This window comes from Cynara cardunculus, unplaced genomic scaffold, assembly GCF_001531365.2.
Source record: "Cynara cardunculus var. scolymus isolate 2C unplaced genomic scaffold, CcrdV1 Un_Scaffold_4324, whole genome shotgun sequence".
Lineage (NCBI taxonomy): Eukaryota > Viridiplantae > Streptophyta > Magnoliopsida > Asterales > Asteraceae > Cynara > Cynara cardunculus.
This window is the reverse complement of record NW_020201838.1, coordinates 27,048-39,845: the sequence shown is the minus strand read 5'-3', so window position 1 is coordinate 39,845 and position 12,798 is coordinate 27,048. Positions and strand designations below refer to the sequence as shown.

General features: G+C 34.9%; 2 protein-coding genes across 2 annotated transcripts; one reads left to right on the top strand and one right to left on the bottom strand.

Annotated features, from left to right (window-relative positions):
- The first annotated feature begins 4,669 nt into the window (after positions 1 to 4,669).
- On the top strand, positions 4,670 to 6,297 carry LOC112503998 (berberine bridge enzyme-like 15). The gene has a single exon (XM_025107962.1). The coding sequence runs from the start codon at positions 4,678 to 4,680 to the stop codon at positions 6,271 to 6,273; it is 1,596 nt and encodes a 531-aa protein (XP_024963730.1). The 5' UTR covers positions 4,670 to 4,677; the 3' UTR covers positions 6,274 to 6,297.
- Positions 6,298 to 6,996: 699 nt separating this feature from the next.
- On the bottom strand, positions 6,997 to 12,241 carry LOC112504000 (protein GAMETE EXPRESSED 1). The gene is made up of 7 exons (XM_025107964.1): positions 12,129 to 12,241; positions 10,821 to 11,332; positions 9,699 to 10,286; positions 8,168 to 8,294; positions 7,876 to 8,062; positions 7,328 to 7,472; positions 6,997 to 7,241 (listed from the first exon to the last, which is right to left on the bottom strand). The coding sequence occupies exons 2-7, from the start codon at positions 11,306 to 11,308 to the stop codon at positions 6,998 to 7,000; spliced, it is 1,779 nt and encodes a 592-aa protein (XP_024963732.1). The 5' UTR covers positions 11,309 to 11,332; positions 12,129 to 12,241; the 3' UTR covers position 6,997.
- Between the last annotated feature and the right edge of the window lie 557 nt (positions 12,242 to 12,798).

Sequence of the window (12,798 nt, the reverse complement as noted above, 5' to 3'; positions counted from 1 at the left end):
TTTTCGTAAAAACAATAAATAAAATTATATTTGTCCTATCGATGAACGAATCCGTGTGCGACGTTAATTGATATAATGTGCGACGTGGAATTAACGTTGCTTAAAACCAATTGTCGGGTTTCTTAATTACACACCAAACGTTTTTGGTTAATTAGTGAATGGTGTTGTGGCAGTCATATCTGATTTACTGTCGATTTTGGGGGTCTATAACACGTGAGACCAAAGTCTTGGACTGTCTTTTTGTTGTAAATTCGCTTTTTTAATTTCTATTGTATTGCGTTGGCAGCGTGACGTTTTTAACATGACGGTGTAGAAAGGGGTGAAGGGACACCACTTTGTCATTTATGGTAACTGAGAGAGAGTGTGGCCACATGATTTAGTAACATAAGTTGTTGGAAATTGATGATCGATCAACCAATAATTGCGATTTATATTCGTTATAGTTAATCTTGAAGGGGTGTTTAGATGTACGATTTAAAATTATCATCTGATTATTACGGTTACAGTTACAATTAATCGTGAACGACAACTTAATTGGTAAGACAATGGATTTGTCGTCGAGAGGTTACAATTCAAGTCTTCTTAGCATGCACGACAGGAGAATTTGTTAACTCTAGAGTCTTGAAAAGATATTGAGAAAGCAATGTTGCACATATTGAACTACAAGAATCTGTGATCTGATCTGAACAAGTCGAACCTTGCCATTTAGCTTCTAAAGATCGGGTTCTCACTATCGGTCCAAGTGAGAATTCTTATAAGAAAGCCCCTTCTTTTGGTCTCTATCTTGAATTTTTTTTTTATCGTCTTTCCCTTTCATCTTAATCCATGTATGTACGATTGTTTCATCGATTTCTCTTCTTGTGCTTTATATTGATAATCATTTCAAATTTGTTTTTATAATTAATTAACTGTTATGTACAACTGTTTAATGAAAAGGAAAACAATTGTGCCTTTTAAAGAAACCAACTTAGGGGTCGTTTGCTAAATGCTTGCTTGGTAAGTGCTTACCGGATAAATTTTCTCATCGGATGAACATGACAAGGGTCAAGGTAAATTATAGTGTTGACTCCTATAGGTAAGCACTTACCGGATAAGCATTTGGATAAACAACCCTTAATTAGTCGATCATCTTGTAGTCGTTGGATTACATATTAGAACTTTGGATTAAGATTTAACTTCGAGATAAACTTCACAACAACAAAAGTCAATTAATAGGATACCTTTCTGTGTCCTAAATACCTATTCGATAGGACCCTTAAATTTATAGGACCAATAAAGACGATACAATAAGTTGTTAGTACAAAATTAAGTGACTAAACATAGGGTTGCACATGGATTGGATTCGTCAAGTTGAAGGCATTTGAACAACTCAATCCAATGTTTACGGTTTGAAAAATCTTAATGTAACCCAACACAAGCAAAACTACAAAACAATCCAACCCAAACTATATGGCTTGGGTTGGGATGGTTGAATTGGATTGGTCGGGTTAAAAATTATTTTACAACTAGGTAAAGCATTTTAGGGGGCGTTTGGTTCGTCGGAATCTGGTGGAATTGGAATATACAAAAAAAAGTTACACTACAACAAAATCGGGTTTATATGACACTCCAAATTTCTAAGCATCCTAATAGACCTCTTTATAAGACTTAGTTTATGATATCAAAAAAATAAAGTGTCTTATCTAAAGACATTGTAATAAGTTTATATGACGTTTTTTGATGTCGTAATAAGTTTTTTAGGACACATTTTTATAAAATGTCTCATTAGTAATGTTATCGGACGCTATTTGAAAAATTGTCCTATAAAAACAAATGTCCTATAAAAAATTGAGTTTATAGGACACTTTCTCAAAAATGTCATATAAAGTTGCTAATGCAACACTTTGCATTAAAAATGTCCCAAAAAACTTGTTAAGATGTTCAAAAGCATCATATAAACTTATTACAACACCTTTAGATAAAACACTTTATATTTTGGTACTATAAATTAAGTCCTATAAAACGATCTATTGGGACACTTAGAGATTTGGGGTGTTCGGTAAACCCAATTTTGTTGTAGTGAGCTAACAAACTCAAAAAGATTGAAAGTTAATGCAAATAATAAAGTAAAATTAAGGTTGAAATTAATTTTGGATATAGTTAATTACAGATTGGTCTAATGTCTAATGTACATATGTTAATCAATTACCTAACAATCATATTAAATTCATAGTATAGAAAGACATCATGTTCATCAAATTGGGTTGTGTTCAAATTACCTTAACCCAATTCCAACCCAATAAATGTGATTTGGCCTAAGTCCGTATCAACTATATATCACATTACCTCGGCATAAGCTTTTTTGGATTTTTCCAAGTTGAGTTGGTCGGTTTTTTCAGCACCCATACCTAAACAAGTTCTGTAATTGTGAAATAAGTTCAAGCATTTTATAAAATGTTTTACGTGATAATAAATGTGTCTTAATAGAACATACATAAGACATCTTCAACAAATTATTCTAAATAACGAAATTGGAAATTTTGGATATTTTTTACCTGTTTTTGCTCCAACATATTTTATAAAACGAAAAAAAGGAGGAAAGAGAACGATATAGTTAGATTTAAAGCATCTCTCACATGTTTTCTAGAATTTTTTTAAATAGAAAATCAAAAATCAAAATATCCAAAAATAAATTATATTCTACTCCACCAGTTTTTCTTTTTTGGAAATTATAACATTAACATTATTATCAAAATATTTTATAGATTTAATAAAAAAAATTAATTCCAATGTTTTATTGGTGGTAATATAATAAAAAATATTACTTCAGTCTCTTGGTAATATTTTTTAGGGTTCTATAAATTTGGAGAAATTCACTTTCTCTCTCCTACTTTCTCCAATTTAGAGATTCCGTTGGTGCAAAAAATTTGATCAAAATATTCATTTTTTATTTCGAGAATCTGTTGGAGATGTATTAAATATTTTTCCAAATTTATTATGAAAACAAAAATACGTATTTTTTTTTGTTATTTCCACCAAATTTATTTAAAAGTATTTTTAGATACCAAATGTATTGAATATTTTAATAATACAATTAAAATTAAAATCTCTGAAATAAAGATTCTCTTGGAATTAGATGTAATTTTTTTTAAAATTTTAAACGTTGCTGGTCCATTTTGAAGAATTTATAGAGGAGATGCTTGGACCAACTAACAGTTGTGCGAACAATTGTTATCTATTTTTTTAGAATTGTAATAATCACTTTGAAAATATACGTATATAATCCAATGATGACTATCATAATCTTTAATAATTGTTTTTAATTTCTGTAAGCAACAAATGCATCTGATTCTTTTTTTATCACTAAACTTAAATTCAATACGAGAATCAGTAAAAACCTGGTACACAACTGTAAAAATGTCAAAGATCACCCAATCATAAAAATATTAAAGAAAGACCACCCAACTTTAACATTTTAACAGTCTGGTTATTGATAAAACAATAAATCTTCAATCCAAAGTTGTTTAGGTTATTGTTTAGAACTTTTGTACCAAAGTCGAGGATATTTTCGTCATTTTTGATCCTTATGGTATAGTTGATATCTGTAAAAATGCTAGGTGGCCTCTTTGATGTTTTATCGTTGGCCAACTTATTTGAAACATTTTGCAAACTTCAGTGGTCTCACCATATATCAGATAAAAGCAAATCTTTAACGGGTTTGAAGTGTGTTTTCAAAATGATTATCACGACGTTCAACAACCCGAAGCAAAATCCGATAAAAAAAATGTATTTGAAGTTTCTAATTAGATAAGTACAAAATTACCCTATGAAGTGTTCTTTGTTGCAACTACTTGTAACCTTCTCCAAATCTCAAAACTTGTACAAACAAATAAATTTAACAACTAGAATAAGATTTGTCAAACATTACAAAACTTATGATGTTGGTGGTTCCAAAGACACCCACTTTTCTTCGGTCTAAATCCAGACGCTGTCAGAACTTTTGTACCTATTATAACTTTAGATAATTCGTGGTCGCCAGATAAATTAGTCGGTACTAAGGTGCCGTTTACCAAACGCTTACCCGGGTAAGCACTTACTTACCAAGTCACTTTACTTTATCGGATGAATATGGCATGGACTAAGAATCTTACCCAGTAAGAGCAAAGACAAAAATCTCAAGTCTTACCCAGTAAGTGAAGACGATGACTCTTACCATAGTTAGCACTTACCGGGATAAATTGCTGCATACGATGCGTTTTAGTAAATAAAATCTTGCCCAGTAAGTAAATGATATTATTGAATTTTACCGATAAGTGCTTACCGGGTAAGTGTTTATGAAAGATGAGATGGTCTCAAAGCATATCTCAAAACATGGGGACTATCTGATTTGACTTTCTTTTTATATTTGGGCATCCTCTAAAGCAGTTATATTAGAAGAAACCACTCAAACATCCTTTGCCTCCATGGTCAAAGGCACAACTTCAATAGAATAAGAATTTTGCCAGAAAGTCAAACCTTTTTCAGTATAGGTGTTCTATGAGTGCTGGCATGAGATGGAGACAGCTTACTAACTTCCAAAAAGTCAACCTTCTTTCCCAGTTGCAGTTTCTTGAGGATCAACCTGCAAGTTGAAAAAGAATCTTGAATTTTGATATCTAAATGTATTTTAATCGCTTCTGATAGCAGAAAGACAAGTAAATGAAGACTCAAACACCCTTTTCTTGGTTACATCTGATTCTTCATCTGTTCTTGTTAGTTTTAAGTGTAGGTCAAGTTCTGTTGGCAAATACCGATGATGGAAGCTTTTTCCGGTGTCTTATTGATAACTCTGATGGCTCGAATTTGATCTCTAAAGTTGTTTACAGCCCGAATAACTCTTCATACACATCAGTCTTGCAATTCTCTATAAATAACCTCAGATTCACATCACTTTCAACTCCAAAACCACTCTTCGTAGTTACACCAGTTAACGAATCCCAAATCCAAACGGTCGTTTACTGCTCCAAGAAGAATGGATTGGAGATTAGGACTCGTAGCGGAGGCCATGATTTCGAGGGATTGTCATATGTTTCACAAGTACCATTTGTGATTCTTGATCTTATAAATCTAAGATCCATAATGGTCGACACTAAAAGTGCCACAGCATGGGTTCAAGCTGGGGCAACTTTAGGTGAATTCTACTATGCGATTGCACAGAAAAGTAGGAATCTTGGATTTCCGGCAGGTGTTTGGTATGCATTAGGTCTCGGTGGTCACGTAAGTGGTGGAGGGTATGGTGGAATGATGAGAAAATACGGTCTAGCAGCTGATAATGTAATCGATGCTCGATTCATCAATGTTCATGGCAAGATTCTTGACAGAAAATTAATGGGCGAGGATCTTTTCTGGGCTATTAAAGGAGGAGGAGGTTCTAGTTTCGGGATCATTCTTTCATGGAAGATGAAGCTGGTTTCCGTTCCAGAAACAGTGACCGTGTTTTCAATTGATAGAATCTTGGAACAAAATCTAACCAAAATTATCCAAAAGTGGCAATATGTTGCACCAAAGATAGATAAAGATCTCGATATTAGAGTTCTGATGTTCAGTGTGGTCAATCCAGAAACGGGAAATCGAACAATAAGAGCAACTTTTGAAACCCTTTTTATCGGTGGAATCGAAAGATTACTTGTATTGATGCAAGAAAAGTTCCCTGAGTTGGGTTTGGCAAGAGAAGATTGTACGGAAATGAGCTGGATAGAATCTGTGGTATTCGGTTCTAGTTTCAGAAACGGAGAACCTCCAGAAATACTTCTGAACAGAACTGCCATGCCGAAGAATTCTTTCAAAGCGAAATCAGATTTTGCAACACATCCGATTCCTGAAGAGGGGTTTGAAGGGATTTGGGAGTTTTACAATGAGAAAATAGAAGCAGGAATGGCGCTGTTGGTGTTAACCCCATATGGAGGAAAGATGGATGAGATTCCAGAATCGGCTATTCCGTTCCCACATAGACTCGGATCATTATATATGATCGAATATCTGGTTGGGTGGGATGGAGATGAAACATCACCACATATAAGTTGGATTAGAAGCTTGTACAGCTACATGGCTTCTTATGTTTCCAACTATCCTAGAATGGCCTGTTTGAACTATAACGATCTTGATCTGGGAGTAGGCACAAGCTATTCAGAAGCTAGTAGTAGTTGGGGTCCAAAGTACTTCAGAAATAATTTCAACAGGCTGGTAAAGGTGAAGACCATGGTTGATCCTGGTAACTTTTTCAAGCATGAGCAAAGTATTCCTACTAGATTCTAATCCCATGAGTTTCCAATAATGCAATAATAAAAATATAAGTAGACATTACGATTTTTTATGGATCATGTGTTTGTGTGTACCTATCAGCCATTCTACACTTTGAGGGTGCGTTTGGTATGTAGACGGACCGGAGGACACGACTAAACGTGTGAGAGTGAGGTTGGTGGATGAGAATTGAGTAAGGTTTTAGGTAAATAATTATCAATCTTGACACATCTCCCTGATTTTGTTTCACCCACTTTGGTGGGACAAAAAAAGTGCATTTTTGTCCCACCTTGTCAAGTTAGTCTCTGTCTAAATGCCACACCATATGTGGGACAAGTTTTTGTTTTATCATGTGATTCATGTCTGCCTGTCCGGTCATGTCTGGCATACCAAATGCACTCTGAGGTAGAGGTCATGTATGCGTACATCATACCCTCCCCATACCCCACCTCTGGGTGGGATACATTGGGCTTGTTTGGTTTACAAAGCAATTAGAAGTTCCAAGACTCGGTTGGTTTACATAGGAATTGGAACTTCTAGACCCTACTTTCGAGTGAGATATACTGATCTCATTTGGTTACAAAGAGATTGGAACAAACGGTATATTTTATATATATCAGATAGAACATGTCTAGAGTTTTTCCCAAAAAACACAAAACAATGAAACATTATAATCTCAAGAAAAGATCAACAGACTGATGAGAAAGTATCTTGCCTTGTATACGGCCTGGCCTTCAAGCTATAGACGACGGTTACGAAGATTATAATCTCTAGAAACTGAAGTGGTGATTGAAGCCTCTCCAAAGTGTTCTGGGAGCGTATAGTCAAGGTCTTCCAATTCATCTTCAGGTAAATCATCATCAACCCATAAAGACCAGTCCACATCACTATCATCGTCGCATAATAATTGTTTATTTCCTTGCATGCCGTTAACCTTCTCAATTAGCGATCGTAGCATCTGATGGTTCAATGTCTCGTAGTCTCTGCTTGAATTTGTACAAGAAGTGATATATTAGAAAGCAGCTTCTAACCAAATGTCAAACTAATGGGAAACAATCTTTATCTTTACCTGTATGTGTAAATCGCATACAGAAGTTGGAATGATGCAAGAAGCATGAATATTGACCTAATAATGCTGATAATCCATGCTTGTTGTTCAATGTCATTTCCATATCGAAGTACTATAAATTCAATCAAGAACGTCACACATAAGCCTGCACAAAAACAAAAGACATTTGTAAGATAAAGAAGCACAAAAACAAAAGACATTTTCTAGTTCAAGTCTTCTTAGGGCCATTGGGGATTTTCACGACTGTTATCTCAGGGCTCATGGGATTAGGCAAGGTGCGCAAACCAAGCCCGGACACCGACGCTTCCACAATAATGTCCAGAATGAAAACGGAACACAGTTTTAGATATGTGTAATTATTAATGTTTTTAATCAAGTACATGACAAGTTTACCCTTGATAATAGAGAGAGTAAAGAATTGCTTCATCTCATAATTAAAGGTATGATTGGAAAGTAGGCACTTACGTTTGATAGTGTACTCTTACTTTGGGACAAACAAAAATAGAAATATGGATACTTATGTGGGACAAAGGGAGTAGCCAACTTACCCATATATAGCCTGGGTCTCACGTTGTAGGTTTGTTTTGTACTTGTAAACATGTATAGAGTGAAGATTAAGATAGAATATACAAGAAAAGCTTTGATGACTCGTGACTCCAGCAAAATTGCGTTGTGCAGAGTGAAAAGCTTGTCGATTGCAAGAAACATGCTTGCTTGCTTTGACTCGAAAAGTTCCTATCAAACATGAACATCAAAACATAAACGTGTTATTTAAAACGATAATACAAGCAACAAATAGATAAGAATCCAAAGAAAAGCAACTAAATAATGAAGGACCACCTGAGCAGCCAATATAGTTTTTGAATTCTCAACTAGATGATCATGAGCTTGTTTAAGTTGTTCTTGCCTTTGTATGAGTTCCTGTTGTTGATTATGACCAAGCTCAATCAACCGTTGCAGAGTTCCTCTATAATAAAATTTGGAAGACAGTTAGTACCATTTGGAGCATACACTCACCTATGCATATATGTGAATACATACACATACATTCACGAAAAAACAGCCTCTCTACCCCAAGATTTGTGTACTTCCTACACAAAGACCCTACTTCTATGTGGAATTTACCAGGTCCATTTAGTTTTTGGTTTGCTATACATGTGTGTGTGTATATATATATATATATATATAGAGAGAGAGAGAGAGAATTTAAAACAGAAACAGTAACCAAATAAGAGAACACGAGGAAGGCTAAATCACGTGTGATTTACACTAAACTCGTGTGAATTCACATGTGATTATGCGCGACCTTGCTGCAACCTAGGACGCGGGCCAAGTCACCCACACACCCTTGCGTCAACCTTGTTCCGCAATCGCATGTGATTTCAGTGCAAAATCAAATGCGATTTTGCCCTTCTATTCTATTATTTTGACGTTGTTCTTGTTTGATCTCCTCTATATATATATAGGGCAGGTTCAAATGAGAACCATAAATACTTTGAGATCCAACTATACATGCTTTATTCATAACGAATACCATGATTGATATTCAAGATGAAAATCATTCATAATAAGAAATACATGATGAAAATGCATATCTATGATCAATAATATTCAAGGTTATTCACCACGAATAATTCGTAAAATAATTGGTATATGTATATGTAGCCATAGGTTCAATTGAGAAGCAGTAAGTATTTGAGAAGTAGAGAAGTGATCCTAGCCCTTCATCCGGTCAAGATTTGCGGCTTTGATTGTGAAGCACCGGATAATTCCTCGCATGGTATGCAGAAGATTGAGGGGTAGTTCTGTAACTTTTACAAATAGGCAGCAAAACAAGTGCATATGTGAAGCCGTGCGATTCACATATGAACTATATGTTCATATGTGAATCCATGCAATTCACATATGAACTATTTAACTAATTCACATATGAACCTGTGTGATTCACATATAAACTAATTAACTGATTCATATATGAACTAATTAATTGATTCACATATGAACTAATTAACTAATTCACATATGAACATATATGAACTAATTAACTGATTCACATATGAACTACTTTGTCGCCTATTTGTAAAAGTTATGGAACTACCTCTCTATTTTTCGCTTGACCAGTCAGAGCCGCAAATCTTGACCAGTCAGAGCCGCAAATCTTAACCAGTCAAAGCCGCAAACTCTTGACCATATGAAGGGCTAGGATCATTTCTTTATTTCTCAAATACTTGCCACTTCTCAAATGAACCTCTCCCTGTATATGTATATGTATATGTATATGTATATGTATATGTATATGTATATGTATATGTATATGTACATGTACATGTATATGTTGAGTTTGATGAGAACAGGTCTTTTTCTGGTTTACCTGCTCTCTTCTAGTGCCTCAGACTGAAAACTTGTCATGGTGTGGAGAGCCTCAAGGGCAGCAGTCTGGCTGTCAAGAAGTTGCTTTTGCTTGTCTAATGAAGTTTCTGCTATGTTCTCAATATCATCAGCTTTGATTTGTAAAGTATCCATCTTCATAAACATTGCATCTCCGACTTTACCAATCTCTTTTTCTATTTCAACAGCTTCATTCCTTAAATTGTTCATTTCTTCGCCCAGCTTATTCGCAGATTCATTAAGCATTGACATCCCTTCATCCAGCCTTTCATTCATCTTTATTTGTCCATCACGCAGCTCCAATTGAGAATCTGCTATTCTTAAAGATTGTTCATAGACTGTTTGTGAATGCTCTAACACAATACTAACACGTTCTTCAACGTTTTTTGATGTTTGAGCCACTTGTTGAGTTTGAACATCAATAGAAGCCAAAGAGTCGTGAATATGATCTGAACTATGCAACAAACGTTCAGCTTGCTCTTCAATATTCTCTAACTTATCCTCTGCAGATTCAGCAGACCGTTTCAGTTCATTCACCAATCTTTCTGTTTGTCTCTTGAAAGCATCAGTCCTACAACAAGAAAGTTCAATTCTTGTCATCTTTGTAGAGCACCCATAAAATGTTTTTTCGGTTATTGAAGAACACGTGCCATTTTATTCTAAAGCGATTTTATTTATAAACAATAAACCAAACCAAACAAACCCAGTAAATCCCACTTGAAAGTAGGGATTGAAGGTGAGATGTACGCAGACCTGACCTCAACCCCAACAGGATAGAGCGCCTGTTTCAGTGAAGGACCCCACATTGTGCAAGCATGTGAGCAAACAGGTGGAAGGAGTAACAACTAAAATATGGTGGAAGAAGCACGAAAAAGTCAGGAATGAAAACATAATGAGTATGTGCATTAAACATACAAAAAAGTAAAACACGTAACACACATAGAGCAAGTAATGCCAGACAACACATGTCTAGCAGGATACATTAGAGTAAATAAAGTTTTTCAATAATCTAACGACCAAAAAAGACTGTTTAGAGCAGTACTTGTATCTAAATGTGTATATTCATGTGTGAATATGAAAGCAAAAGGGGAAGAAGAAACTCAACTGTAACTGATGACAAATGGAGTTGGTCTCAAGATAGAACTCCAGATAAATCCTATGAGCATCCTGATCTAATCTTGAGAGACAATTTCTCATGGTAGTTTTCACATCACAATACGGAAAAGGAGACCTCCCAGTTTCCTTCTGAAAACAATCACTAAGATGCCAAGCCAGCCTAGACCGCTGATCTTCCTCCGCTAGAATCTCTGAGCATCCTGCAAATAGATTTTGATATGCATTTTGCCAACAAGAATTAGTCAAAGCAGCCTTTCTCCTAGCTTTTTCGACCAATGTCATTCCCTTCTTGCTATTAAAGGATTCCATGGAGAAATCAGCAACGATATCATGAGAAGCATCGGGCAGTTCTGAAGGTTTCTCAATAGAATTAATCTTTCCACTGGAGAAAAACCAACTAAATGACTCGATGTTGTTTGAAAGCAGCACAATAACCCATAGGATACCATAATTATAACGCGTCTGGCAAGCCATCATATCCAACACGCAATTATAACAAGCCTGTATGAAAACTATACAAATTTGATCAGAAATACTAACACTATGAAGGATAACTATTCTTCATCGGTTGGATTAAATCAAGGGTAAACTCTAGAATTACGAATAACTCACAAATATGGAAGTGATAAAGCAGAGAATAGAAAGATGGACAATTTATGTTGCTTTTGCGTGCAGAAAACGGACATAAGATATCCTTTTCACTTGACTTGTGACAATATGAATCAACTGGAGGCCGGCAGACAGTAGTGTGTAACGAATCCAAGAAAGAACATGACTCCTTAGAATAGAATAACATTTAACATTCTTGTAACCACATAGAAGAACAAAATTCAAGCAACATAAAATATAGATGTCTATTCACTTGAAATCAGCAAAAACCCTTTTAAACTTGTGATAGCAAACAACATTCATGGGGCAAATTAATGCAATTCATGACACATACGCACCTTAATTTTAATCATTTTGAGCAACAAATATCACATAATCTTGAATAGATGATGACAATATTTACACTTTCCTTTCTGGTTCTTCTAGATAACATTATAAGCCAAAACACTAAATATGATAAACACACTTGAATACTACCATAAGTTCTATTTAAACGTAATTCCGTAATTTCCATTCCAACAAGAAAGTTTTATGCATAATTAACTAAATATGGATGATTTTAAAACTTAATTACTACATTGAACTCCATATCATCAAGTAGCAATATCGGGATCGTTTTGCATCAGATATTTTACATCAATTTACAGGAGTTGTTTCAATTGCTATTGATAAAGGAAATACCACTTACCGAGTTTTAGGACCTCGAATCCGTTTTCCCTCTTTTTTCCAATTTAGACAACAAAAATCCCCTTCTCCTCGTCAATTGCAAACTTTTCGATTGCAGAAAGCGAACTCCTACTACTAAGAGATCAATAGAGACAGAGAGCGAATGGGAGAGAGGGAGCACGTGACGGTCTCTGGAATCAAAAATCTGAAAATGGAGATGAGAGCAACGGAGCGACGGAGGAGATGACATGTTTTCAAAGGGATGCGACGGTTGGGCTTCCATTTTCCGGCGGTTGCAGTTCAGGGACGGGTTTCCGATTGCGGATAACCTGTGTTTGATGAAAAAGAATATTGAATAAATTACAGATTTGGTCCCCGTGTTTATCATTTCATTAAAAATTAGTCCCTCCCACTAACAAATGGAAGTTAATAAATCAATTTATATTTATGAAATTGATGGGTTTCAATTTCGATTTCTACTTATTTGTATAATAGATTTATGATGTCATAAAGTTGTATTTATTTGAATTCATTAAAAATCAATTATGTGTTGTAATTAGGGTTATAAATGAACCAAACGAACATAAACAGAGACTTGTTTATATCCATTCGTTCAACATAACCGAACAAATACGAATGTCAACGAGTATGATGTATTAAAAGAGACTTCCTAAAAATTAAGTTGATTTACG

Bases quoted from the DNA above. Each gene is read 5' to 3' on its own strand.
- LOC112503998 (XM_025107962.1), top strand. From the start codon at position 4,678: ATGAAGACTCAAACACCCTTTTCTTGGTTACATCTGATTCTTCATCTG.
- LOC112504000 (XM_025107964.1), bottom strand. From the start codon at position 11,308: ATGATGGCTTGCCAGACGCGTTATAATTATGGTATCCTATGGGTTATT. The intron at 10,287-10,820 runs GTTGAGTTTCTT...TTCTTGTTGTAG, and splicing joins TCCATTTGTCATCAGTTACA to GACTGATGCTTTCAAGAGAC. The intron at 8,295-9,698 runs GTAAACCAGAAA...ATTTTATTATAG, and splicing joins GAGGCACTAGAAGAGAGCAG to AGGAACTCTGCAACGGTTGA.